Here is a 27,981-nt window from a genome sequence, read left to right as displayed (position 1 = left end):
TTCCAGGCTCCAAGCTGTCAGCACAGAGCCCAACGCAGGGCTGGAACTCCCAGCCAGCCAGATCCTGACCTGAGCTGAAGTCGGACACTTAGTCAACTGAGCTACCCAGGCTCCCCAAGAAATATCTTTAATTCTTTAACCGAGTGGCTCCCAGGGAGCTGCTTCCCAGGGAGCCTTTGCCAGTGTGGAAAAGCAGATGAGCTGCCCTCGGTGTGTACCTGTTGGGTCATAGGTCATGCCAGAGTCAGCATTTTTAGGGAGAGAAAGTAACTGGAGGAGTCAGGTTCTGGATCAAAGCCTGTCCCCACCCTGATACGAACCTTTTGCTCCTGGAGAAGAGGTGTCAGGCTGACGCTGGTGGGTGGGTAGGGGTGGGTCTGTGGGAGGCAGGCTGGCCTTTGAGTGCTCCTTTGCCCTCCTCTGGCCCTTTTCCAGGCCTGGTCCTGACTCCATAGCTCTCTCTCTCTCTTGGTCTCTGTGTATGCTTAGACCCCCCTGACCCTTCCCAGGAAAGAGGGAGGCAGGGTGGGGGAGTGTTGGTCAGCTGCCTCTAGGCCCCTCCAGCCAGGGTGAGTGGGTTGCCCTTGCTGACAGCCAGCCAGTGGGCTTGGGGCCCAGCCCAAGCTGAAGGCTGAGGGTGAGGAAGCAGAGGCCCATGGCTGGTCTTTCTTGCTGGGAACTTAGCAGTGTGGGCCCCATCTAGAAGTGGCATTACACTCTAGTGCGGGGATCTTGTCCTTGTCTGTGCCGTGGACCCCATGCCCATTGGTGAGGCCTGTGCACCCTTCTCAACATGTTTTTAAGTGCATGAAATAGGGGCTCCTGGGTGGCTCAGTCGGTTAAGTGTCCTACTTCGGCTCAGGCCATGATCCCGCAGTTTGTGGTTTCGAGCCCCGAGTCGGGCTCTGTGCTGACAGCTTAGAGCCTGGAGTCTGCTTCAGATCCTGTGTCTCACTGTCTCTCTGCCCCCCTCCCCCCCCCCACCCCCGCTCATGCCCGCTTGCTCTCTTTCTCTGTCTCTCAAAAATAAATAAACATGAAAAAAAATTTTTAAATGCATAAAATAAAATACAGAGAATTACAAGGAAAACCAATTACATTGAAATACAATGATCAAAATGTTAATAAATTTGCTGTATAGTAATATATGCTTCTTTATTAACACATTAAGTCATAAAAACAGCAGGCCTAATGACCACCCTAATTATGAAGTAGCGATGAACAAGAGTGATATTTTGAGATCCCGTGACATCAGTAATATGATAGGAAAACACATATGATTGTTGCTGGTGACAGATTCATACACTTACATTAGTTCCTTACATTAATAATAACTGAAGTGGGGCGCCTGGGTGGCGCAGTCGGTTAAGCGTCTGACTTCAGCCAGGTCACGATCTCGCGGTCCGTGAGTTTGAGCCCCGCGTCAGGCTCTGGGCTGATAGCTCAGAGCCTGGAGCCTGTTTCCGATTCTGTGTCTCCCTCTCTCTCTGCCCCTCCCCCATTCATGCTCTGTCTCTCTCTGTCCCAAAAATAAATAAACGTTGAAAAAAAAAATTAAAAAAAAATAATAACTGAAGAAAATGTACAGTTGAATGAGAGGTTAAAGGCAAGAAAGATCTACTTTTTCCCCACCCAAGAAGATGTAATCCCTAAGTTCTGTGTGTGAATCCTCATGGGTGAATCCCCCGTGGGTGAGAACCCCGCAGGTGGCCACTGAGGCAAAGGGGGGGGGTGGCTCAGTATGGTTTGGGGGGATAGGAATGGGTTGCAGGGACAGCAGCGTCACACTCTCCCCAAGGCTGGCCCCACTCCTGGTCACTGGCTGCTTCCTGGGCCCTGGCGGTTGGTAGGGGTGGGCTGGCCTGTGGGGACCGGAGTTTGTTCTCTGGGTCTCTCCGGTGCCCCAGAGCTGGTGTGCCAGCCTCTGCTGGCTTATTTACGCTGGCACTTGAGGATGACCTGGCTTTTGCCTTTTCAATTCTGGGGATCTGTGAAAGCGCCAGTGGAAACTAGGTGGAGGCGTTTTATTGGTGCTGCTTTTGCTGAGCTTGCGGGAAGTCACCTGCACTGGCTCTGGGCCCCATGTTCTGTTGGGGATGGGGGGAGAGGGTTGGTTTACGTCCGGAGAAATTAAAGGGCGCGTCTCTATAAACCTTGATTCTGGGGGTGCCCTGCAGTAATGCAGCTCCTGGGCTGGCCTGGGCTGCCCTTCTCCGTTCGGACTGAGCCCCATGGAGACTTAGGGAGTATTGCACGTTTTCTTCACAGTAACAGCTGACGCTCCTAGACAGTATTCTTAACAAGTTACCTGTCTTGTTCTGGGCTGCTTGGCCCTTGGGCCAGAAGGTCCCAGTCCAGATGCTCTGAAACATGTAGGCCTCTCAGAAGGTTCTGGACAAGAGGAAGCCCAGCTCTTCTTCTGAGAGCCTTCCTGGTGGGGGCATGGTGGCAGGCCAGGTGGACCTAGTGTCTGGTGTGTTTAAGGAGAGAGCGTCAGGGAGAGGGGTGAGGAGTAGTGGGGGATGAGGTGGGCCGGGCGAGGGGATGGGTGCTGGCTGTAACTGGGCATTTTCAGCCAGTTGCGCTATGGAGTCTTCGTGCATGTGGGCAACTTTGGCCGAGGCCACCTGCAGCAGTGTCTTAGTGATGCTCCCGCTGGGCCACTGGGGAGTCTGTAGAGATGAGGTTCTTCCCTGTGCCATCCCCTCCCTGGGATTTGCTGAGTGAGGGGAAAGAGTGTGGGGGGCCGTGCGGGTGCTGGTGGCTGCACTTTCGGTTCCTGACTGCATGGCCAGCTGGGATGCAGGCATGTTCACGAGCTGTCACCTCTGCCCTTTGATCCTTGTGGCTGAGCACAGCAGAAAAGCAGCCCAGCTCAGAGGAAGTCCTGGCCCCTATACAACCCTTCTGTAAGGGCGAGGCCCAGGGACTGGGGTGGGGAGCTCTAGCCCTGTCGACACGTGTGGGGTGTGCGTGACCCTTCCTCCCTTTCTGGGCCAGGGTGGGCCCAAGGGTCCTGCTTCCTGCCCCACTGGAGCCGACGTGGCAACTTCTGATCTGCACAGCTGTGTGGGTGGCCCCACATTGTGACCGTTGTTTACTCAGCAGATATTTATTGAGTACTTGCTGTGTGCCAAGCGGAGTGCTAGGCACTGGGGTGGCAGTGACCAGAGCAGGCCCAGATCTGTCTCCATGGGATTACTTTCTTGTGCGTGGAGGCGAACCTCCCCAGTGAGCACCAGTACATAAAATTGCCTATGTGTCAGAAGGTGGATGTGTCGGGGCACCTGGGTGGCTCAGTCGGTTAAGCACCTGATTTCGGCTCAGGTCATGATCTCGTGGTTCACAGGTTCAATCCCTGTGTTGGGCTCTGTGCTGACAGCTCAGAGCCTGGAAGCTGCTTCGGATTCTGTCTCTCTGTCTCTCTCTGCCTCTCCCCTGCTCTCTCTCTCTCTCTCTCTCTCTCGCTCTCTCTCTCTAACACACACACACACACTCTCTCTCTCTCTCTCTCTCAAAAATAAATACACATTAAAAAATTAAAATAAAAAAAAAAAAGAAGGTAGATGTGTCATTTCAGCCAGGGACCTGGCAGGGCCTCACTCAAAGGGGTGATGAAGAGAGTTTCATGCAGGGTCAGTTTACAGAGCTGTGGGCAGGTTAAGGGGACCTGGGAGAGAAGAGGAGGGAAGCTGGTCAGGAGCCAGGGAAGCCAAGCTGTGGTCCTGCGGGGCGGGACAACCAGCCATCAGGTTCCAGCTCACCAGGGAGAGCAGGGAATGGATTCTGTGTCCTCCCTCCACCCTTTAGTCTCCTGCCCTGCCTCCCAGCGGCTAAATCCACCTGGAGCCTTACTGAAGTGCTAGGGGGACCCGGGCGGAGCAGGGAAAGTGGATCTGGAGGGTGCTAAGTGGGGGGAGAGAGGAGAGAGCTGTACATGTAAAGAGGAAAGCCGGGGAAGACCAGAATGCGGTGGCTTTTAAGCCATGATGTGCATGGGGGTGTTACCTGCTCACGTGTCCCCGTCTCTGAGGGGCCCATGGCCAGGTGAGTGCGGTGCCTGGCTCTCATTGTGGTCCCTGGCAGAGCCTTCTTTCTCAACCAGCTCTGGGCTGTTTCTGCCCTCTCGGGCCTGCGTGCTCACCTGCTGCCCCCTTCCCTGGGGCACACACCACATGCACTTGCCTGACTCCCCCGCCACCCCCTGGGCCTGGCCGGGCAGCCTTCCTAGCCCCCAGCACACTTGCTAGGATGTTACCTCTGTCTTCCGTCCCCTGTCCTCCGTTTGGTCATTCTTTCGGAAAGAAGGTGAGGTTCCTGCCCTCCTAGAGCTTACGTTTTACCTGGGGAGACCATGAGCAAGTAAATAAATGATGTCAGCCAGTGCCCTGTGCTCTAGAGAGGAGTGAGGAGAGTAGGGGATAAGTCTTGGACAGAGTATTGGAAAGCTTCTGGAAAGTGTGGCCGTTTCTGCAGAGGCCCGGATACAGTGAGAACGGGAGCCATCCAGGCCCCTGGGGAGTGTTCTTGTTGTTTGGGGAAGAACTGGAGTGCCAGTGCAGGCAGAGTGGGGCTGCATCCCCTCAGTGCCTGGTAGCTCTGGGCCAAGTGCACTAGGTAGCAGAGGGGGTGGGTAGGGGAGGGCCTGCTCCGATTTGCATTGTAAAGTGTCCCTCTGGTTGGGGGAAGCTGGGACTGAGAGAGCCTGGAGAGGTCCCTGTGGTTGTCCAGGCAGGAGAGGGGTTCCTCCAGCTGGAGGTGGCACTGAGGGGGGAGCGAGCCTGAGCCTGGTGGGGGGCTGTGGAAAGAGTGGCCCCCAGGTGCCTAGGAACCCAGAAGCTAGGCGAGGACCGGGAAGCCACATGAGGATTTTGGGTGCAGGTTCAGGAGCAGGGGTCACTGTGACCCGGCCAAGGCCAGGGAGGGGATCGAGGAGAGCATGGGGAGTAGAACAGTGGACTTGAGTGACTGCAGAGGATATTTCCTGCAAAGGGGACAGAGACATCAACTGTTGGAGGGGCGTTGCGGTCAAGGGGAGTAAGTGTTTTTCCTTATTTATTTTTTACAAGGGTGAGGTTCCTGTACACTGGTTACAAAGAGCGATCCTGAGAGGGAAAACTTGATGCTGGAGCAACCGGGGAATAGACATGGGATGCAGGGTCTGGAGGCAGGTGGACTTTGGAGGGTAGGTGCTGGGAGGGTGAGCTGTTTTCTCAGTGTAGAGGGGATTGGGGTGGGGGTGGGGAGAGACATCCACCTGCTCTCCTGTGATGTGGGTCCTTCAGGAGAGCACCCTGAGGGCTGCCACTGCCCAGTCCATCTCACCATGATCCCCTCGGCACAGACTCACTTCAGGCCCTGGTACTGGGTGTCCTGTGTGTGTGTGTGTGTGCTGAGGCCAGGTGGATGTCCCGGCCCAGGATGCTGGGTCTGTGACTTGAGAAGACAGCATTATAAAGGCACTGGGCAGGGATCCAGTGTTGTCTGGGCCAGGTTACAGCTCATTCTTGCATGGATAGTAGGATCCTTGAGGGCAGAAGTTGAGTGCGTCTCCAAGCCATTGTAGGCTTCCCTCCATGGGCCTCACCTGCCAGCTGGTTAAACAGATGCTGTTTTCCCTCATCTGCTCTCGGGGCCCGGCGCTCGGGGACAGCAGGGGAGGGTGCGGCCGAGGGGGCCCTGTGGTCTTCGGCAGCCCAGCGAGGGGCTGTCTCTAGGTCAGGCAGATTGAGGTTAGACCAGCTTGCCCCATGCTAATGGGGGTCCCACAGCAGGCTCGGCCCTCCAGTCACCTGAGGCCACGGGTGGCGGATGTGCTTGGTGGCGCTAACAGAGCCTATGTGGCAATGTGTGTTCGTGTCTTGCAGACCTTCGTTTTGGCTGGGGAATGAAACCTTGAAGGTGCCGTTGGCACTCTTTGCCCTGAACAGGCGGCGCCTGTGTGAGCGGCTGCGGAAGAACCCGGCTGTGCAGGCGGGCTCTGTGGTGCTGCTGCAGGGCGGGGAGGAGACACAGCGCTACTGCACCGACACCGGGGTCCTCTTCCGCCAGGTGAGCCCACCCTGGTAGCTTCCTGTAAGCGTGCATCCGGCCTTCTGTGGGCTGCCCGCCCTCCTCCACCATCGGGCCTGGTAGGCCCTGGGCAGCTTTACCCCCAAGGGGACCCTGCAGAGGCTCTCTGAGGGCAGGTCGAGGTGTGGGCACCCAGGAAGCCCATACCCAATAGTCTGGAGGGGCAGATCCCTCCTAGCTGTGGTTGAAGGCAGAGCTGATGCCAGCCAGTCTCAGCTCTTAGGTCAGAATACAGAAAGATGACATTCTTGGGGGAGCAAGTAGGCAAGAAGGCCTCACGGAAGAAGCAGTATTCGGTGTGGGCCCTTGAAGGCCAGGGTGAATTCTGACAAGTGCAGTTGGGTGTGGGTGTTCCAGGCTGGGGAAGAGGGTAGTGTCCACAGGAGTGGGTGGTAAGAGGGTGGGCTGGGCAGAGGTGCAGATGGGGAGGGCTGACTTCCTGGGGCCAGATTCTTCCTGTGCTAGGGAAGACGGGGGCTGCAGGGGGCTGCAGACGTCCAGGAGGGGGCGTGTGAACAGGGTGCTGAGCAGGAGTAGGAGGCCCAGACATTCATCATGGTTTGGCCATTGCTGACTCACTGACCCTCACCGGGCTTCGGTTTCCTGACCTGGGGAGTAGACTAGGGACTCCTTAAGGATCTGGAACCCTGTGCGGGGGAGGGTAGTAGGGGTAGCCTAGCTGCAGCCTGGATGTGGCGGCCTTGGCTGGGAGTCGCTGGCATCACTCAGTTCCCAGGAACAGGAGCAAAGGCACTGAGCAGAGAGGCTCACCCAGAAAGCCGGAGACGCCCTGAGCCAGCCCCACTCATCGATCTTAGCATCGTACTCACTCTATAGATGATGCAACCGAGGCTCCGAGAGGAAATGACTTGCCAGAGGGGGAGCTGGGACTAATTAGAGTCGCATCTCTGGACTCCAAGTATAGGGCTCCCTTCTCCTCCCTGCCGCTTGCAGATCTGGGGCCTGGCACCCTGGGAACTCCGGAACCTCCCTGGGGACATGGCTGTCCAGCATCCAGGCCAGGAGGAGTCAGGGAAATGTGAAGGGGACCTGAGTGTGGAGGGGCGGCAAGAGGTGGCCTCCCCAGCTGGGCTGTGTCCCCTGCACAGTACACAGATGGGCTGTCGGCTGCTGAGAGCCATTGTGGTGTTTTTATGCCGCAAGTGGCTCCCGCTGCACATTTCCCCCTGCCACATTGTTCTTGCAGCTGCAAGCCTGCAGTCCCCTGGTTGCTAGAGACGTGGAGGTCTCAGTAAGGCTTTTCTGCCTAGTCTTGATGCTTCCTGAGGTTTACGTATTTTGTGGTTTAAAAATCGATCTCCTAAATTCAGCCTTTGGCTCCCTGACTGCTGTTATGCAAGGTTAATTTTAGAAGAGATCCTCCTCCACTTCATACCTTTCGAACATTATTTTAGCTCAATGTTTATTGCTAAACACTGAAGTCATCAGCTGCCCCGGGGGTGGGAGAAGGAAGTAAGAAGTCCTAAATGGAGGACTCCTTTCCGTGCAGATGTCTGGCCTCGGTGTCTAAGTCAGAGTGGCATCTTGCCCACGTTCGGGCATGGGGGCAGCAGAGAGGCGCGGGCAGGGCTGAGCCGGACCCGTGGTGCTCATGGGCACCCGTGTCCTGGCGTGCCCTAGGGTGCCCTGCGGGGGGGCATGAGGGTGTTGCCGGTGAGGGGTGCAGGTGGGGCTGGGGCATGTCGTGAAATGTGCATCATCGGAGAAAGCTGAAAGCAGGGTGGGAGGAGCCAGCCGGGCTGCCCCATGCCAAATCCCGGAAGTGGGAGACAGCCCGCAGCTGTCAGGGGACAGAGTGGATAGATGGACAACTGTGTGGGGCTGGGGGGCCCTGAGCTGACTTTCCAGGGTGCTCGGTGCTCGCTCTGACACCCCACACCTCTCCCTGTGCCTCATGTTTTTGTCCTGCTGACCGGGTAACCAGGGTCCTTGTTCTCACCACAGGAGTCCTTCTTTCACTGGGCGTTTGGCGTCACGGATCCAGGCTGCTACGGCACAATTGATGTCGGCACCGGGAAGTCAACCCTATTTGTGCCCAGGCTTCCTGCCAGCTATGCCACCTGGATGGGAAAGTAAGGAGCAGTCTGGGCTGCTGACCACCGCTGGGGTTGGGGCAGGGGGAAGGGTCTGGCCTGTGGTGACAAGGAGGGAAAGAGAAGCCGGGGATGGGGGGCGGGGTGTCAGTGGTCAGGCCCATTGACTGTCTGCTCAGGGCCAGAAGCCTGCGGCCTTGGTTGGGAAGGGGTGTCAGAGCCACAGACTGTGGTCATGTTTGTTTGGAGGTACTATTTATTAATCTTGAAATTCTGGATTCTCAGCTTTGTTAAAATGTCAGAGGCTGTGGCCCCAGTGAACCATCACTCCCGCATGGCATCAGTGGGAGGCGGCCCCACCTTGGGTGTCATGGGGGTTGGCTCGGGTCAGAGAGGGCAGCCTGGGACCATTCTCTGAGGCCCATCGCTAATGTGGCATTGCGGGATGCCTGTCGTGTGCCCGTCTCTGGCTCAGATGGAGGCCCTGCCTCAGTTGGCTCACCCATGAGACAGGTCAGTGGCTCTAGGCTTGTGCTGTGTGAAGAGTGTGGGACCAAGGCTGGGCTGTGCTCAGAGGCCTCCTCCCCATCATCCACGGCCTCTACCAGCTCCAGGGCCCTTGGCCATGTCCACCCACCTTGGGAGCCATCCTGCCTGCACAGAGGTGCTGAGTCAGACGCTGTACTTCACCGTGGGTGCTTGAGGTGCTCAGGGGATCCCGGAAGATGCTCATCACCTTCAGCATGTCGTTCCTGCCTGGAGGGTGGTCATTCTGGGCAAACGTCTGAATTGCAGCCCTCGCTGCCTAGTGTCCTCGATCACTCATTACCAGGTGGGCTGGTGGGCCTGTGGCTGCTATAGGGAGCTGCTCTGTGCAGACCCCAGGACAGGGCCTCCTGTGCCTCATGCAGCACCCTTCCCCACCGGCCCTTCAGTGCAGACTCCATAGCGTCTTTGGTTGGCCTGAGAGATCCCTCTTCTGTCATCTTGGGGCAAGGGATCTAGGCTCACAGGTTGGTAATGTTTCTGCTTTGGGGCTTCCTGGCCCCAGGCCTTCAGCTTTGCCGTAAAGACAGCTTTAGGCAGCACTCACGGCAGAAGAGAAGTGGGCTGTGCTTCCCTGGCGGACATTCTCCTGCTTGTCTCTGGGGGAGGAGGGTGGGAAGTGGCCATGCCTGATCCACTTGGCCTCTGGAGTACGTGACTGAGCAGCCACGTAGGTTCTGGCCCTCTCAGAGGCCTCAGGGCAGATGGCGTAAATGTGTCCCTGCTGTAACGATCAAGTTCCCACTGGCCTCCATACCCGAGTCAGGGTGGACACGGAAGGTTGTACTGTCTTCTTCCCAGAGACATGGGGCGGCACCTTGGTCAAGGTGAGCCAGGCCCAGTGAGAGCCCCCAGAGGCTCTACACTGCCCAGGCCTGGGTGGGGGTGTGTGGGGGAGTGCAGAGGCAGATGTCTGCTCTGTCCTCTGGACCTCCCTGCCTGCCTTGCCACAGTGTCTTGTACCTGCAGAGAAACTGGCCTCAGGTTTGGCCTGGGGCAGGCCTTCCTCAGTCCATTCTTCCTGGACGCCTCCTCCTGTTAGATCAGCATATCCGGGCCTGGAGACATGGGTACTTCTGGGAGGGTGGGTTCCACCTCTCCATCCTGTTGTAGCCTTTATAGTCAGTCTTCATCAAATTCCTGGTTGAATCCGTACAACTGCCCTGCTTTGAAAGGAAACAGCAGTGTGGTGGTGTGACCTGTGCAGGTCCTGGGGGCCCGTCTTGCTGGAAGCTTGCCGGACGACTCAGCACGGCCCCTTTGTGGAGCAGGTCTCGCCACTGCTGGGGCCTCTGATTCCTTATCTGGGGAACAGTGACAGTGCTGCTCATGAGGCACCGCCAGGGCTGTCGTCAGAGTGATGGTCACTGTGGGGACGGTTATGTTTGTAACACTGAAGTGAGGTGGTAGATGGCAGGGACAGGCAGCTTGTAATGTCCAAAAATGACCACAGCAATATTTGTGGCCATTCCCTATGCAGAGGTGGAATCTGTCCCCTCCTGCTTGACTTGGGTCAGGACCTGGTGACTGCCTCGATGTGTGAGTGTGGCAGGGTCATCTTGTAGACAGACGATAAAGTGCACTGTGGTTCTGCTCAGGGACACTGGCACTTGAACCCGGCTGCCATGCCGTGAGGGGGCCCATGTAGGAGGGACCTCATGGAGAGGAGCGGAGGCCCAGCTGACAGCCAGACCACCCATCAGAACAGGTGACTCCCAAGTCCCAGCCCTTGGGTCCTGCTGCTGAGGTCCCAGACCTTGTGGAGCAGAGATAAGCTGTCCACTCTGGGCTCTGTCGCAAGCCCAGACCTTCAGGGTCCGTGAAAGTGAAGAGTGTCAGTATGGTTTGCTACAAAACCCTGGTGACTGGTTCAGCTGTGGTGAGAATGTTCCTGGTGAGAGTGTAGGTCTGGTCTTGGTAAGAGGATTCCTTCCAGACCCTTCCTGCACTCTAGGCGGTCACTTAGCTGCCAGTGGCATACCCCACAAAGAGCCGGGGCCCCTCTGCAGCACCCGGGGTTGTGAGCTGGCTGTCTGTGATCCTCCCTGTGGCTCCCTACTGTCTCCAGGAGTGCCGGTCCTGCAGTTGGAGACGTGGGCCTGGGTGGGGGGGCTAGGGGAGGGTGTGAGCAGGGCCTCACTGGAGTTTCTGTCTGGAAATGTAGGGGAGCCTCTGAGTGCATTTTCTCTTCTGTCTGCTTGCTTTTTATGTAGGGCTGACTCTTGTGTGAAATTGGGGAGTGCCTGTCCTGGAGGGTGGATGTCTTTTGGGGCAGTGGGAGGAAAGGCCTGTCCCTGCCTTAGGGACTCTACCATCCAGTGGGAAAATCTGAGCAAATCTCACTATGTTTCCCCACAGCCACCATCTGGGGAGCCACATGGCACTTGACTGGAGGGTTTAAAACCCAGGACCTGATTGGTCAGGGAACAGCTGTTAGCAGTTGGCTATTCTGAAGCATAATCTTCAATAATACAGGAATAATATTCTGTGCTTTGGTCATGGCTGACTTTCAGGACCACTGTTAAAAGTTCTCCTTCAGTCTGTCCCTGCTTTGCCAAGCCAGCTGATTGTCTGGTGCAGACACAGCTGCTTGTGCGGCCTTTGAGTATAGAAATGGGTCTGCAGTGTGGGTCGCCCAGTTGGAAAGGCTCCATGCTGGGTGGGCCAGAATGAGCAGGTTGGTCCCCAGGGGCCTTCTGGCTCCACAGCAGAGAGCTAGACCCTGGTTTCCTACAGACCTGGCTCCCCACTGTGGCCACCTGGGCAGGCCTTTCCCTTCCTCTGTTCTGGCGTGCCCCTTTCCCGGTCCCCATGTCCCCAGCCTTTGGGAGAGAAGGCTCAGTTATAGTGGGGCAGTGGTAAATGAGTTGGTTGTTTGGGGCTGGAGCTGGGGAATGGCCGGATCTGATTGCATGTGGCTATTTCCAGACACTCATAATCAATAGGGCTCAGGAGCGAGGCTGCGGGATTACCTGGCCTTTGCAATCAAAACCCACCAGCCTGAACATTTGACCTTCAGCTCCTCAGCTTCCTTTTCAGTCTCTGATGGCTTTTGAAAATCCATCTGGCAGATCCTGCAATCCACAGTCGTCCAGGGAAACAACACCCCCATCTGCGGGTCTGCCACTTCCTGCACAGAGGGCCTGTCCCGTTGTCAGGGCAGCAGACGCCGAGGGGTCTGCCTGCTGCCCGGCCTGTTCCTCAGCCCGGGCCTTTTTGGGTACAGGGGTAGGGTAGCTTCTCATTTGTTTTCATTTGGAATCTTTGCTGACAAAAGTCCGGGTCCTTTGGACGTGAGAGTGTTTCCCATCATGTCTTGTCAGAATCAGGCTTAGCTGGTGGCAGCTTTGGCTGCCGGGGTGTCTGGGGTCCTCTAAAATTGTCTCCGTAACTCAATACCGGGCAGCCTCAGCGCCCAGAGAGGGTGAGTGACTTTGGGCCTGCGGGGTCTGGGGGGCCCTACTAGAACCTTTGCAGCTTGACCGTGTTCTGCTCCTGTTGTCTCCTGGCTGAGACTGTGGCTTGGTATGGGAGACAGTGGGCCTGGTGTGGGGTTTGCAGGGAGGAGGGTGCTTATCCTACTGAGGGCCCCGCCCAGGAGTGGTGAGGGGGAGTTCCCCCCCCCCCCGGGCTCAGGGCCTCAGGGCCTGAGCCCTGCTCTTTCTGGTATGGGAGCTGATGCGCATGTGCTGTGATGTGTGTGTGGGTGCCAGGGGAGTGGTTGTGGGTGGGTGTGGTTTGGGTGTATGCGGTATGCGGTGTGTATGTGCACGTGTGGGATGGGGTGTGCGGGGGGCGTGTGGTAGGGTGTGATGTGGTATGTGTGCATATTGCGGGTTGTGTATGTTGTGAGCGGTTTCTCACAGCTACCGTTCCGCACCCTGTACACACACCTGGGTCAGGAGGACTGAGGCCGCCTCAGCCCACCTGGTGGCCTCACCCTGTCCCTCCCTCTGTCTTCAGGGAGGGGCACTGACGGAGGTGCAGGCCTTCCCGAGGAGGCTGAGGGAGCCCCTTTGGCTCTTACCCCAGGCAGTCCGGGGTTGGGGGAGCCTGATCTCAGGCAGCCCGAGGCCTGGCTAAGCGTTTGCCAGAACCCTTGGGCACCTTTCCCGGGGCTCTGGCTCTGCTGATCACGGGCCTCCTTTTGATCACCTCCGGAGCCCTGGCTCCCCCGATGCCCAGCACCGCCTCACGGCTGTGATCCCCAGGATCAGGAACCTGCACTGCTTTGGAGAGACCTGTTCTCTGACGAGCCACTGGAATGTTGCAGTGGTTGCCGACCCACGTTGGGAGCGAGTGCCAGCGCTGTGCTGTGAGCAGGACGAGAGGCAGCAGCGTTGCGTGTAGCTGAAGGCAGACTCTGGCCGCTGAAATTGATGGTGACTGCTGTAATTTGGTCCTGTTATTTATTCATTAACCGCACACAGGTGGGCAGCTAGCTGGCAAGACCTGTGCTTGGAAATTTCATATTCTGAAGGGTTCCATTGTGTCTACACCACAGGCATTCACTTAATGTCTCGTTCCCACAGGAGGCCCTGCACGGGGCGTGGGTACTCACAGTGTCAACCCTGACCTTGAGTTCTGGGAAAGGCCACCTCTAACTCATGCTGGCCCCGGCTGCTGGTGGTGAAGTCACAAACCGCTTTGAGTGGGGCGCTCTCTCTTCTCTCCTGCCAAAGCCGTCCCTTCCCTTTGAAGGGACAGTTTCTAGGGTGAGGTCAGCTTCTCTGCTGACCCACTCTCCCCTGGTCCAGTGGTTTTTTCTGGATCTGCCATGTGATGGGATCTGGCATGAGCTGCCCCGCTGGACCCCGAACCCCAGACAGGGCAGAGTGCAGGCCCTCTGTGTGGCTGCCGCCAGCCTGGCCCCCAGTGGGTCCTGTAGCTGCCCGCTGACCTCTCTTGCCTGTCCGGAGGGGCTCTTGGAGCAGCCGCTCGTTCCCTGGTCGACCCCACCAAGTCATCACGGCTGAGTCTCTGGTGGCCGGCTTGATGCGGTGGCCTGGCACACGTCTCCCTTAGGGTGACATTTAAATTATTTTTACTATAATTAGCCTCAAAACATGAAAAACAAGTAGTATTCAAACTTAATTATCTGTGCCCTTTAGGAAAGAATGGCAGGCGAAGTGCCAGAAAAGATGCTTTTCACATTGTATCTGTGAAGTGATCGTTCCTGTTACGAACCAGGCCTGTGGCTAGTCAGTGGTTTTGACCCTTGAGGCCCAGTGGGTGCTCAGGACTGTGTCATTCGACTTCTTTGAGGAGGGCGAGGGGCACGTGGTGGGACTGACTCCTGCCCTGCCTTCCTCCTGGATAATCAGGGTGGCGGCAGCAGGCTCTCGTGTGGGCTGGCTGGCCCTGGCTGCTCCTCGGCCCCTGTGGCAAGTGGAGCGGCTTATGGCTGGTAGGCGAGGGGTGGACAGGTGAGCGCACAGCCCTGGGGCCACCCACAGGTCACAGCTACCTCGTGTTTGCCTCGCCATTACGCCTTCTCCTCCCATCTCCCCTGGTTCCGTATCGCGAAGACCTTGACCTCAGGCTGAGTGTGTGGAGATGTTCTCAGGTCTCCAGTCTAGGTCTGTGCTGAAGCCTGACCACCGAGACTCCTAGGCAGGGCAGGCAGGCAGGCACACATTCCCTGGGGTAATGGCTGAGATGCCCACCTGTAGGGAGCATCCCCTGAAAGCAGGCCCTTTGCACTTCCCAAATCTGCTGGGAGTTGGCGTTGGGTGCCTGCCACAGCTGCAAGCGATGAAGTGGCTGGGGACCAGAGGTGGACTGGGGACCTGCCGAGGATGCAGGGCATCTGTCCTGGAGCTGAGACCGAAGCTGGTGCAGTCGAGGGTGGACGTGGTGATGACACTGATGGCCCCACCCCTCCCTTCTGGCATGTGCTTTTGCGCATGGCTGAGAGTGTCACCGCTTAGTAGCCGAGGGTCAGTGAGCTGTCCGCAGTAAGCGGAGAACCGGGGCCTCCCGCATCCAGGTGCCTGTCATCTGTTCCTGCCCCGTAGCTCCTTCAGGTGGTACTGCTGGTGGTGCCAGACTTTGGCCATTTGACGTTCGAGTCCTGACTCAGGCGTGGAAGCTAATGTGACTGGATTGTGCAAATTTAATTAACAGCAAGAGCTTGACACCCAGTGCCCACTTCAGAGAAGCCAAAAGAGAGATAAAGCAAAGAGCGTTCTGGGGCACCGAGCGGCTCGCTGCAGTGAGACTGTCATCTCTTCAGCCCTGCTCGCCGTGTGTGGCTGTGAGCTCCTTGCTGATCCCTGAGGCCCACCCATCTGCCCCCCAGGTCCATGCTCTCTGCTTCCTGGCCATGATCTGTCTGGCGCATGCTTGAGTGGAGAGGGAAGCCGTGCAGGGCTCAGGGAGGGTAGTGGGCTTCTGTTTCCCGGGCAGTGACCCTGGTCACTGATGTCTTAAAGGCACATGGAGCTTGCTCTTGGAGGTGGCCATCTCCAAGTCTGGAAGTGTGCTCCCTCCCCTGCCCCCTCTGGGCGTCCCCAGGCACACTGCCCTTGGCACCCTCACCCCCCTGTCATCTGCTCACCCTTGCGAGTCCAGGAAGCACAGTCTGAAAACCATCTGCTGTTTTCTCCTGAGGCCGCTTTCGGATCTAACACTCGATGACTAGAATACCATGTGATCACAGGCAGGCTGGGGGGTATATCCCCTGTGCTGATGTGGTGCCCAGGCGTGGGATGGCGCAGGATGGCGTGTGTGCGTCAATAGACTTGGCTTGTGACACCCTCCCCTCGTGTGGCTAGTGCTCTACTTCATGTGAGTTCTGTCACCAGCAGTGACATCAACTCACCCACCTGCCGGGAGGCGGGGGGATGGGAGGGTGCTGGCTGGACCATTGGCCGTGACCATGACCATGACTGGGAGCCCTCCGGGAGATGGCCCAACCTCCTCCTTCCTTTGTCTGTCTTCTCATGGCTGGTTTTTCAGAGATGATGAGTAAGCTTGAATGTTCTCATCACAATGAGTAATACTGATATTGACTTCTTTAAAATGTTAATTTTAAAACTTTCCTTTAAAGAGGCTCCGTGGGGGGCAGCTCCTGGGAGGCAGCTTATTTCATGCCCCAAAGGGTATACTGGCTGGCTGCCTGGTGGGCTCTTGCTGGTGGTGGAGGGTGAAGTTTGGTCTGCAGATGCTTGCTGCGGGCGGCCAGGGTCACAGGCTCCAAGGACGAGTGGAGGTCAGCTGGGGAGGTCAGGAGAGGCAGACGGTTCAGCATTAAATCTGTGGCCCAGTGCCCCTTGCCGTCCGAGTCTGTGCCTGCTCTGTGTCGGGGCGGGAATGGGCCCCGGGGCTTTATGGTCTGGGCTTGAGAGCGGAAACGCAGCCCGTGCCGAGTGTGGCCAAACCCTGACCCTGGTGTTCTTTGTGCTTCCCTTTGAGGATCCACTCCAAGGAGTACTTCAAGGAGAAGTATGCCGTGGATGACGTCCAGTATGCAGACGAGGTCAGTAGCAGCCGGCTCCTCTCTGTGCAGGTCAGGGCTTCCGTCACCCCTCCGTTCCGGCATCCCCTTCCTCTCGCTGCCATAGCCTGGCTGTGTGTTGTGGGATGCCACCGCCCGGCTGCCAGCCACCTCGGCAGTGCCCACGTTTGCAGAGAGCAGATGGGAAGTGTGTACCTCAGACCTCCCTGAAGGGGAGGTGCCTGGGCGGTGCCCTGACTCGGCAGCTGGAGGCCTCTGTACCTGGGTTGTGGCTGCTGAGCTTCCCAGGGGGAGGACAGCTCTGGGAGGTCTGATCTAAGCGCCCCTCGGGCTCAGCCCGGGCCTTCACGTGTGGGGAGGTGCTCCCCCACAGACCATTGCCGGCTGCAGATGCTGCTGTCAGAAAAACCCCAGACTTTGAGAGACCTGTGGGTGGGGTGCAGTTGGAGGCCCCCGGATTTAATCTACTTCCCAACGTGGGTGCCCAGGGGTGTCATGTGGCCTGGGTAGGTGAATGACTGTCCTTCTGGGACTCTGCATCTGTCCCGAATCCAGAGCAAGGGGCTGCCCCTGACTTTCATTGCTGATGGGGCAGGACTGGGGCAGAGGTGAGCGCACAGCCGTGCGCCCCCATGGTCTCCTTGGGGGACCAAGGCCTCCAACACTGCAGCCACTGCCAGGTACACAGGGAGGCCTGTATTGCAGGCCCCGTGCCCCAAGCACGTCAGTGCCTGCTGCTCCAGGCCTACCGCCAGCCTGGCAGGATTGGCGGGATGGGGCCCTCGCATGCCAATTTCCCCAGACCAAGGTGGCACGTGGACGTACATTAAGTGCTGGGGGTCATGTGGAAGCAGCAGAGGAGCCAGCCAGCCAGCTTGAGTAAATGTTCCAGGGGTGTGTGGGCATCAGAGCTTGCTGGGACCCAGGGCTGAACTCCGTAGCCAGGACACGGTCTGGTGCAGAGGGTGACTGTGGCCCTCGGTGCCTGGTCAGGGGGGCCTTGGTGAAGGAGTGCGGCTTGCACCCATACGCCCAGGGCCACGGGCACCTGTTTCTGCAGCACCTTCTGCCTGGTTGGGTTGTGGAGAGAGGGTGGCTTTTGATCTTTCGTTTTGTCCTTGGATTTCAATACTGAGTTACTGGGGGGCAACTCATAGCATCTAAAGAGTCGGTTAATACACTTGTGACCTGTTGTATTGATTTCTTTGGGTATAGGATCTCAAATAGCCTGAACATTTACTCACGTGCTCCTAATGAGGTCATTTGCTACTTACCTTGCATCTCTAAGTACCAGGGAGTGAGGGACCCGCTCATCCTTCGTTCCCATTTTGTTCCTGACCCTCTTCTTGGCAAGTGCATCCCTCCTGCCTCTATAAACTGCATTTTAACGTTATCGTCCTTGGGGACCTTGACCTTTCCAGAAATTTGGAGGGGGCAGCCTGGGACTCACCAAGTCAGAGCATCTCTTCACTGCAGCCTCCCCAGCTGCATTCTGACATTTTTGCTTTTATGGCTGGGGGAAACTCAACTCCGTTTGTACTGTGATCTGGGGGGAGAAGAGTAGAACTGGCCTCCAAATGCAGTGAAACAGAGTCTGGAGTGGCGGGACGGGAGAGCCGGTAGTGATAGTGTAGAATTACAGCCCCAGAGAGCAGCTCACTCTGAGTCTGTATGTACAAAGCAGAATATTAAATGAGGTCTTCAGAGGAGTTCAGAGGACAGGATCTCAGGTCCAGGAGCTTTTTCTGTGTCCCATCATCGCTGCTGTCATCGTTAATCAGTACTCTCATCACTGTTGCCACTGTGGTTCTTACTGGACACGAGGCTCACTGTTAACAGCTCGTCAAATGCTTCACTCTGGGGTGGCACCTGCTGATTCCAGCAACATCCCTTGTGCCCTATCCCATGCAGGCCACAGCCCCTGCCCCATTGCAGAGGAAGCCAAGGCCAAGGTGAAAGGCCCTAACCGTGGGCCCTTAGCCGGGGAAGCAGCAGAGTTAGGGGGCAACCCCAGGACCTTTGGACCCCAGAGACCCTCCACTTCTGCATTTGCCCGATCAGACAAAGGGGATGACATAGACTCCCAAGTGACTTCGATTTTCTGTGGCTCGAAATGGAGCCTGACAATATAGACTACTGGATTAAGACACCTGTGCTGGGGGGCCCTTGAGGTGCTTGGGACCTGCTCCATCATAGACGGTGACAGGAAGCCCCTTGGATCAGGAAAGGACTCCTCAGGCCACTTCTATGGTGCCGAGCCCCAACTGGCTTTGGGCAGCCTTGGTTATTTGTGACAAATCACAGATGGGAAGCAGCTCACTTGTCTTTTCTGAAAGAAGGCAGGAAGGCCCGCACCCCAGGCTGTGGCTGGTCACTTGACGTCATGTATAAAATGCAGGCGTCTGATATAGGAAACATGGCTGCCTGGTTCCTTTCATCCCCATAGACAACCTGATGTGAATTATTAGGAAGGTAGAGCAAATGGTGCCTCCCTGAGAACGGGGTGCTCAGGAGAACCTTGGCAGGTGCTTCAAGACATCTCACTCAAGTGTGGTGCAGAGGCTGGCATTCCTCATGGGAGGGCAGCTGCAGGGTGGAGGGCACGTTTCGTGTGCTTGCTCTCCTTTGTGGTGCCGGGCACATGTTGGGAGGTGCCAGCGTCACTGGCTCAGATGCAGGCCGGATGGATGAAAGAGATACCATTGTGGTGGCACAGAGACAGATGCTGCCTGCCTCTCGGCCTCGGTGTGGAGAGGCATCAGGGAATGGCGGGGTCTGAGGGCAGGGGTGTGGGGGGCCCTGTGGGGATGGCTGCTACATCTGGACTGCTGGTCCAGAGTTGCTGGAAACTTCATTTTGTCAGGAGTGGCTGCAAATCCATGTGGTTTGTGATCTTTCCTGATACTTAAATTTTTGAAACAAGTTCATGTTTTTAAATGCATTCCCAGCCACCAAGTTGCACCCCTGTTTTTGACTGCCATGGAAAAGAGTTCATTTTTAAAAGCTCAGATGCTTGCAAGGTCCAGCTCCCTAGAGCAGCGCAGGCTTTCTTACCAGCACCATTTAAGGACTGTCCTGCCCCTTTCTCTGGATCATCACCCATGAAGAGTAGCCTTCAGGCCTGGTTGGGACCCTGGGCATGAAGGCGCATGAGATGTCCTCGGGAAGCCTCTGATTGTCCCCAAGGTGGGGAGGGTCCCTGTGCACAAGGCCCTGCTAAATTCTGTGTGTGCCATCTACCTCGACCTGCCAGAGAGGCCCGGCTGCCCAGGAAATCGATGCTGGCCGTGGTACGAAGCAAGTCAGGGCCATTTAATGGCACTGGTTTGTGAGAGCTGATGGGTCCCCAGTGACCACCGCTCCGTGGAAATGAGGCCCTGTGCTGTCAGAGCCGTGCCGTCCCGTGTGCTGGAGCTGCATTTTGAGCTGGCGACACACAGGCGCGTCCCGTCTCCTTCATCGCCAGGCCTGGAATCAGGGTCTGCTGATGAGAATGTACTGCTAATGGGTGTCCGTGGGGAAGGGCGGGTGGAGCTGCCAGGCTGGGGGAGGTTTTGCAACCGCAAAGGTAACCAGGGCCCGCTCAAGCAGCCGTGATCGATGAAAGACGCTGCCCTGCCAGAAGTAGCAGACGCCCAGCCTGCTCGGTGTCGGGGCTCGACCCGCCTGTGCATCAGGCGGTGCAGAGAGGACTGCTTTCTGCATTATTCCTAACCGGCACGTCCTGAGCCGTTGCCGAGAGAAAAACCGTCAGACCACACATTTGTTATGTGGCTCCCCTCTCCCAAGGACAGTAGCACATACAATCCCCAAGTGCCTGCTTGTTCTCCAGTGCTGCTGCCGTAATTGACGGAATCATTCCGTGCTGATGAATGTAGACCCTTCACATCGACGTGACAACACACCCAGGGGCCTGACATGCACAGCTCTTGTTCTTTTAATGAGTTCCCCCCCCCCCCCCGCCCCCCACTCCTCCAGGAGGGCCTTCGGGAGTGGCGGGGATTCAGCCAAGCCGTTGGTTTGTGCAGCACAGAGGTGGGCGATTCAGTGTTCAGAGCGGTTCCAAGTCAGAGGGGAGGGTCCGGGTGGGGAGGGAGCCTTGTGCAACATGGTGGGAAGACGGTTGGTGCACATGTGGAGAGTAACCTGGCCAGTGGCATCAAAAAGGTCAACATATATGGCGTTTCACCTAGCAGTCTCACTGGGTCTAATTTTGTTTTTAAGGAAATAAATTTTTGAAGGAATTTATGTTAAGGAAATAAACACGTGTAGAAGAATGTTCCTCAGGCATTACTTATACTGGTTAACCATGAGAAATTACTTAAGTGTCCAGTGGAGGAATGAGTAAGTAAATCGTGTGCCATATCTATTGAGAGAGGGCCATGCAGCCGTATGTTCAGCTCCGAGGCTCGCTCTTTTTTAACTGTGAACCTCAACAAATGAGCGAACCCATAGTCTTTCTCATATGTGAAATCTGGACATTTGTAGCACCAGCTTCACGGGTGGCGAAATGAGATGATGTCTGGAGGACTGGCACAGGCCGTGATCAGGGGCTCATTGGCTGTTTACCATCCCCGGCCGTAGTGACTGGTGGGAGTCACGTGGCTGAAGAGTACTTAATCTCAGGAAATAAGTGAAGTGTGTAACTCCTTATGATCCAAATGTCATTACAGATCTCTGTTTTTATGTGCAGAGGTAAAAAAAAAAAAAAGTCTCTGGGGATGGGATTGTAGGTGTATTTTATCTTCTTATACTTTTCAGTATATTCCAGGTTTTCTCTGGGAGCCTTTCAGTATTAAAAAATCATGTATAGATATACATATGTCAAAACTTATCAAAATGTGCACTTTAAATATGTGCGTTATAGAGTATGTCAGTGGTAGCTCAGTAAGGCTGTTTAAGACACAAACAAATCTTCCTCACTCTCGCCCTGTGTCAGGGTGTGGAGTTTGCAGGGGGGGGGGCTCAAATGCAGTAGCCAAGATGCAGGGCAGACTGAGGAGTGGGGGCCAGGAGAGGGAGAAAGTGCTCCCACTGGGGTGGTTGGCGTTCTTGGGGTACAGATGTCATGGCTAATGCAGGGTGGTAGGTGCTTTGCTGAAGGAATGGGGCAGAAGAGGAGAGAATGAGCGAGCCTGTCTCAGGGGGCCAGAGGGCCTCGGTTCTCAGTACACACTGATGAGGTGGAGAGGAGGCGCGCCAGGCAGAGGTGAGAGCCCAGGCAAAGGCGTGGAGAGATGGGGTTGCAGGACACGCTCCTTCATGGCGTCAGGGTGCAAAGCAACCAACATGCAGGGGCAAGAGGCCTGCATGGGTCAAGGGGGAGCAGGGATGGAGAGTAGGGATGTAGGATGGGGGACAGAGGGTAGACAGGGTCTAGGAGATGAACAGGGGACAGGGAGGAAAGTGTCTGCCCTGGGGACAGGAGGCTGTTGGGATCAGTGCCTAAGAGCTCTTACGAACAGGTCTTTTAGGCGGGACTGGCAGATGGACAGAGGTGCTGGCCTCGCAGTGTGGGCAGGTCTGGCGGTTTGGAGCCTGGGATGTGTGTGGGGCCTGGAGGTAGGGCAGCATGTGGGAATGTGTGCCATGTTTGGGTTTGAATCCCTGCCAGTTGATAGCCGCGTGGCTTTCAGAAGTCCCTTGGCCTCTGTGAGCTTCGGCGTCCTCAGCGGCAGGATGGGGACAGCAACGTCACTGCCCGTTTTAACACTGTGCTCCATAAATGTGAGCCGCCATGATTAAGTAATGGTGGTGTATCATCTCCATCGAACATCTTCACGGTTGCTCAAAAGTGGATTTTTCTTTCTGACCTTTCAGATTGCCAGTGTCCTAACATCACAAGGCCCCTCTGTGCTCCTCACTTTGGTAAGTGGCTGGTATCCAGGGACCGGACACCACGGGGAAGGGTTTCGGGGAGCTGCCTGTCCCAGCAGAGGCATAGGGGAGGGTTGAGAACCTAGAGGAATGGTCATCGGTGACACAGAGCGACACCTTCTCATCCGGGGTGGCTGAACGTGTCCAGGGTCACGACCTCGATTCTCCCGTGTCCCTGGGATGTGCTGTGTTCTGGCAGAAGGCCGCTGTGACGAGATACCTACTCTAAGGGTTAAAATAAAACCCAGCCGGAGAATGTATTTGTGTCAGGCTGAGCTCCTGGAGTCCGTGGATGTAGAATATCAATGTGCTTCCACCCTGTGTCTCCTCCATTGTTAATAGGATTTTAAAGACGCACCTGTGGCATCTGCCCACGAGGGTGCTGGGCTTGTGGCATCAGATTTAGAATCGGGTACACTGAATGGCCGAGGGCCTGCCACAGCCTGAGGGTGGGGTGGGGTGCACGGCTGGCCCCTGGTACCACATGGGGTGGGGTGGGGTGGGGAGCATGGTGGGTCCTTAGTACCACGTGGGGCAGGGTGTGTGGTGGGTCCCTGGTGCCACCTGGGGCTGGCTGGGGTGCGCGATGGGCCTGTGGTGCCTTAAACAGGGCTGTGGGGGCACTGGGGCTGCGGAGTGGCTCAGAGAAGAAGCCTGCTGTCTTGCGCTTTTTTGACCTTGGGGAGTTTCAGATATGGAGAGTGTGCAACCCTTCTTGCCTCCCGAAGTGACCTTTCTCTCCCTTGTCAATCGATCCTTCTTCAGAAATGGTTCTTCTTGCTTATTTATTTATTTACTTGAGCCCTTCACATGTTCTCTTTGTTCCGCTCTGCTCTTTTGATGGCCAAGAAGGAAGACTCCGTGAGATGGTTGTGGTCAGAGACGGTCCGGTGTGTTTTCTCTGGGGGCCGTTATTAAACATCGGCCTGCGGTTCCTGAGGGCAGAGGGTGGGTCAGAAGGCCTTGTCTCTGTGGGGATGGCACACTCTTCTCTGAGTCCCTTGGTCTGTCTCCTGTGCTTTCCACCTGGAGTCTCCTTACAGTTAGAGAAAGAAGAGGGATGTAGTGCAGCTTCCTCGTGTCACTGGGGAGGGCCCGTCATGCCTGAGTTGGGTCCTACCAGCATCTCGGGAGGGCTGGATCTGACAGTGCTGTTTGGACCCCGTCAGTGGGGAGCGTGTGTACACATATGTGTGTGAGGGAGATGAGGCCGGCCCGGGAGAGCAGATTGGTGGTGGAGCCTGGTCCTGTCGCCCCCATCTGTGCCTGCACAGCCTGAGCTGGTTTCGGCAAAGTGATCTGATAGAGGAGGCTCCTGTGCCCCCGGGGACACTGTTTGTGTGGCCCCTTCCTCCTTTTTCAAGCTGCAGCAGAGAAAGGAACTGCCTGCCTTTGTGGGGAGGGGGAGGTTGGCTGGGAGCTACCTGACAGGCAGGAAGGGATGGATATGTTTGCCGGGCAGGGGTGGGGGCTCTAGGTTCTTCCCCAGTCCTAAGGCTGGATGGAGGAGGCAGGCACTCCCACACAGGCTGTGGGGACCTGCGCCGTGGCCCCGTGTGACGAGTCTACCCTTAACGCTCCCTCTGTCTCTGCAGCGTGGTGTCAACACCGACAGCGGCAGTGTCTGCAGGGAGGCCTCCTTCGAGGGCATCAGCAGGTGAGTCCTGGGGCCCCCGGAATGGTCTCCGTCCTGCCCCCCTCACATCTCACCAGCAGGCCTTGCCCTGTCTACAAACTAGACGTAAAGTACGTGAACAGGAAGAGGCTAAGGAGTTAGTTGGGCATTTTGAGGAAATGTTTAGAAAACAATCTGCCTAAAATCACTTCAACTTCTTCTCTGTTGAGCTCCATAATGCAAGTGCAGACCTGCCTAGGCTTGGGGAGCACACACAGGCGGGGGCCTGCTCTCCCTCTGGACACCTGCTCTGAGCTCTGTGGTCTTTGCTCTTCTCAGCCCCTTCTTATTCTTGGCTGCTAACCTCTCCCAGACTGAGTCCCCTGCTGCCCCAGTCTCAGGGACCCCCTTACCTGCCCTTACTCCCCCATTTAGCTCCAGGTCGAGTCTTCAATCCCTGCTTCCCCTCCTGGGCCTCTCCGGGCAGGAAGGCAGATGTGGGGCCCAGAGAGAGCACTTTGCCCTCCTTGTCCCCTTCACGCCAAGGCCCCTGGAGAGTGCCGCCTGCTAGCTGTGCTGTGTCCCTGGGCCGGCTCGTGCCTGGCCCTGGGGCGTCTGTGGGGCCCCAGGCTGCAGCAGAGGAGCCCTTGAATGGAGGCACCTGTTCCTACAGGCTGCTGAGTGTGGACAGCTCCCAGCCTTGCTCCTGGGCCTCCATTCCTAGCTCCTCCCCCACTGGAGCCTAACTCTGCACCACTGCCACCACGTCCTGTCGTCCTTTGGTGGACTGAGGCGGTGACAGAGGAAGTGCCTTATAATTATGTATGAGCCTGAGCCACAGGGAGTTTGTGCGGCTGTGTGATATAGGGGTGATTAGGAAGGATTATGAGCTCATAAATATGTATCACTCCCCCAATGATCAGAGCAATGGGACGGGGGCGGGTATCAGGTTTGCTTCTCATTGCTCAAATCCCTGCGTCCTCCTGGGAATTTCCTCAGAACGGCCACGCCACGTGCTCGCTCTCTGAAATGCTGGCTGTGGAGCTGCCATTTCTCCCCAGGCCCCGGAGGGGGAGGTGTGGGGCCCAGCCCACCGTGGCCTGTCCTGGGCCCAGCCTCCCCCGGTCCCCCAGCACTGTGGACGTGCCGCTGCCCTGCTCACCCATCTTGACCAACACCAACGTGCCCATGGTACTCCCTCCCTTCCCTCTGGGCCTCTCATCCCACTGGGGCACACTTTGAGCAGCTCCACCCTCAGGGGTTCTGTTGGGGAGGAGCCTGTGGTAGGTGCCCCCACCCCACACGCCACGGGTATGACCTTGGGCCCCAGTCTCTGCCTCCAGCTGCCCGCCAGTGGCTTCTGTACAGAAAGTCATGTCTATATTCCTGGGCTCTGGGTGCAGCTCAGACCCCTGCCTCCCACCATCCTGGCTGCCAGCGCCTTGACTCTACCTCCTCCTGACTTCTGCCATTGTCCTTGAGGGCTGCTGCGGCTCAGCCACCACGTTCACCTGCCTGCCTTGTCTCCAGCTGTTTGCTGGGGCTAATAATAGCCTGTTTCCTAAGCAAGGTGAATCTTGCTATTGTCCTACTTTCCATCAGCTTCTATCATCGGTTATAATAAAGCACCTTATTCCCGGAGGTTTTGGTTTTGACCCTTTTGAACTTCTCTGAAACACCTTGCATCTTGGATTTTTGATTGACCTGCTGTGGCAGAAGTTCCGGTTTCGCTTCTTGGTTTATGCTGATGGGCCATCCCAGGCCATCTTTATCCCTTGGCCTGAGGGGAGGAAGGAGCTTGTAGTAGAATAGTGGCCTCAACATGTCCACCCAGTCCAGACCCCCTGGGCACTGGTCCAGGTGGACAGTTGGCCTGCGACCTTCTTTCCAAGTATGGCTCCCCGGGGCTGGCTGCCTCTGGGTCCGTGACCTTGGTGGGGCTGTGGGTTTGGTTCTGGGAGACCTCAGACCTGTCTCAGCCTTCTCAGATCAGGGTCAGGCCGCTTGCTACCCACGTCGGGGAATGTGTCTGGTCTCCCAGTGGTGGTGATGGTAGAGAACAGGAGCAGAGGGAACAGGAAGACAAGGGTGAGGTGGGAAGGGTAGACATGCACCGGGGCCTCCTGATGGCCTGGAGCCCCTGGGGTCACCGAGAAGTGTGTCTATTCTCTCTGGGATGACAGGAACAGGTGGGGAGAGTCTGCTGGGCTTTGTGCTGAGTTTGGGCTCTGGCGCAGGCCACGGCTCCACGTGTGGCCACACTGGTGCAGGGATAAGTCCCACAGAAGATGTGGAAGGATCAGACACCCCATGGGCTCTGGAGAGTGGGGTCGGGTACTTCTTGCCGGGTCCTGGAGAGGGCATGGCCAGGACTGTTCTGTGGCTGGGGTGAGCCAGAGCTGAGGTGAAGAGGCTGGTTGTGTAGGAGTGGGGGGATGTGAGGTCTCCCCGTGGGCTCCCTCCCACAGCTGCCTGGAGAGGTGGGCAGGCGTGATAAATCTTTGTTAGCATCTGAGGAGGTAGATTTTAGAGCAGATTTTCCTGAGAGAGAAAGAGAGAGACTGACCATGAAGGAGAAGATGATCTGTGGGGGCCAAGTGGCCCATGGGGGTGCCTTCTTGGCATGAAATAGTTCCCTTCAAAGTAGGCAGACTGCCCAGGAACCCTAGGCCAGGGCAGTGAGCTACTGAGGGCTCAGTGTCATGCCATTGTCTGAGAGAGAAATATGGTCGATATTTCACATCAGCTGGTTATTCGGGACAAGCATATCTCTTATCTTCTGGCATTTACTTAAATTGCCTTGCATATTTGAAGACAATTGGTTACAAATGAATTCCATTTAAATAAGCAGTTAAATATGAAATTGCTGAATTTGGGGGTTGCTAATGTAGGAGTATTAATATTCAAAGATGTGAATTTTTAAATCCAGGAAATAGAGGGACTTTATTAAAACCTGATGATCGCAACAAAATGCCGGTCTGTGGCGTGGGGACTTGGCATTGTGGTTACTGTTAACTTGTGTATCAATGTGAGGTGTGGGCTTCTCATTATGGCCCATGGAGTCTCCATGAGGAGATAGGAACCCACCCCAGCCCCTAGCAAGGGTGGGCAGTGGGGGGCCCTTCTAGGGCCTGTTCTCTGGCAAGCCTCGCCTCCCTCCTTGGGTTAGAAACTGCAGGGAGGAGGATAGGGACAGGGACAGGGACGGTTGGGCCCATACTGCTCACCCTTTGTCACCCGTCCCTCAGGCAGAGCCCATCAGGGAATTACCCTCTGCTTCTAGGATACGCACTCCCCACCCTCATAGGCACTGATGGGTTTGTTGTTGTTTTTACTCAGTTGATACATGCTCATCATAGAAAATGCTGACTACACAGAGGTAATACCCAAATTTCATCACCCCAAGTTAAACCCCACCAATGCTGCGGTGAATGTCTTTTGGACTCTTCTGTGTGTGTCTTGAGTGTTTTTGGTTTTTGTGGGTTTTTTTTAATTTTAATTTTTATTTTTTTTACTGTTTATTTTTGAGAGAGACACACACACAGAGCGTGAGCGGGGGAGGGGCAGAGAGGGAGGGAGAGACAGAATCCAAAGCAGACTCCAGTCTCTGAGCTGTCAGCACAGAGCCCAATGTGGGGCTCGAACCCACAAACCGTGAGATCATGACCTGAGCCGAAGTCAGACGCTTAGCCGACTGAACCACCCAGGTGCCCCTGTCTTGAGTGTTTTTGTATCTGAGTGTGCATTTGTGTGCATCTGTGGGTTTATGTGTGTATATTTAGGGGTGGATCTTTGTGGATTAGTCTGGGTGCGTCTACATGCCTGTGTTTGTGTGTGTGTGTGTGTGTGTGTGTGTGTGTGTGTGTGTGTGTGTGTGTTGCATACACATCTGTGTGTGTCTACGTGCATCTCTTCCTAAGCGCATGCCTGTCTGTGTGTGTGTTCATCTTACCTGTCTCTTTATATCCATGTTACCTGTGCGCTGGGTCACTCTGCTGCTTGTGTGTGCACGGGTGCACGTGTGCATACGTATGTACATTTTATAAAGTGAGATTTTACTGCTGTGTTTGCCTGCTGAGTAGATAGGCCATTGCTTTTCCTAATGTCAAAGTGACATTTGGGGAAATGGGAGGCAGAACCTGGGTTGTCGTCTTGATTTATGTCATTTGCTGCTCTGCTCTTGACTCCAAACCATGTTGGCTGCCTGAGGTCTCTTTGATATTTCACAAGTAGGGCTTTGATTCTACAGCATTTCAGGTGACTTTGAATTAGTCAGGTGACTTTGAATTTGTGTAGCTAGGATTCCCGACAGCTTTGGAGAGCTAGAATCCTCCCGGCCTGCTAATGCCCCCTTCTCC

General features: G+C 56.2%; 1 protein-coding gene across 1 annotated transcript in view; it reads left to right on the top strand.

The window, feature by feature from the left end:
- Nucleotides 1–27,981, top strand: part of PEPD (peptidase D) — a 111,013-nt gene that overhangs the window by 2,962 nt on the left and 80,070 nt on the right. The window contains exons 2-6 of the mRNA XM_025914208.2: nucleotides 5,868–6,051; nucleotides 8,038–8,165; nucleotides 16,089–16,152; nucleotides 21,952–21,999; nucleotides 23,604–23,665. Of these exons, the coding sequence (XP_025769993.1) occupies nucleotides 5,868–6,051; nucleotides 8,038–8,165; nucleotides 16,089–16,152; nucleotides 21,952–21,999; nucleotides 23,604–23,665 (486 nt within the window). The remainder of the gene's footprint in view (nucleotides 1–5,867; nucleotides 6,052–8,037; nucleotides 8,166–16,088; nucleotides 16,153–21,951; nucleotides 22,000–23,603; nucleotides 23,666–27,981) is intronic.

The sequence above is a fragment of the Puma concolor genome, chromosome E2 (genome assembly GCF_028749965.1).
Source record: "Puma concolor isolate L17-30 chromosome E2, mPumCon1.1.hap2, whole genome shotgun sequence".
Taxonomy (NCBI): Eukaryota; Metazoa; Chordata; class Mammalia; order Carnivora; family Felidae; genus Puma; species Puma concolor.
This window is presented reverse-complemented; position numbering and strand designations above follow the sequence as displayed.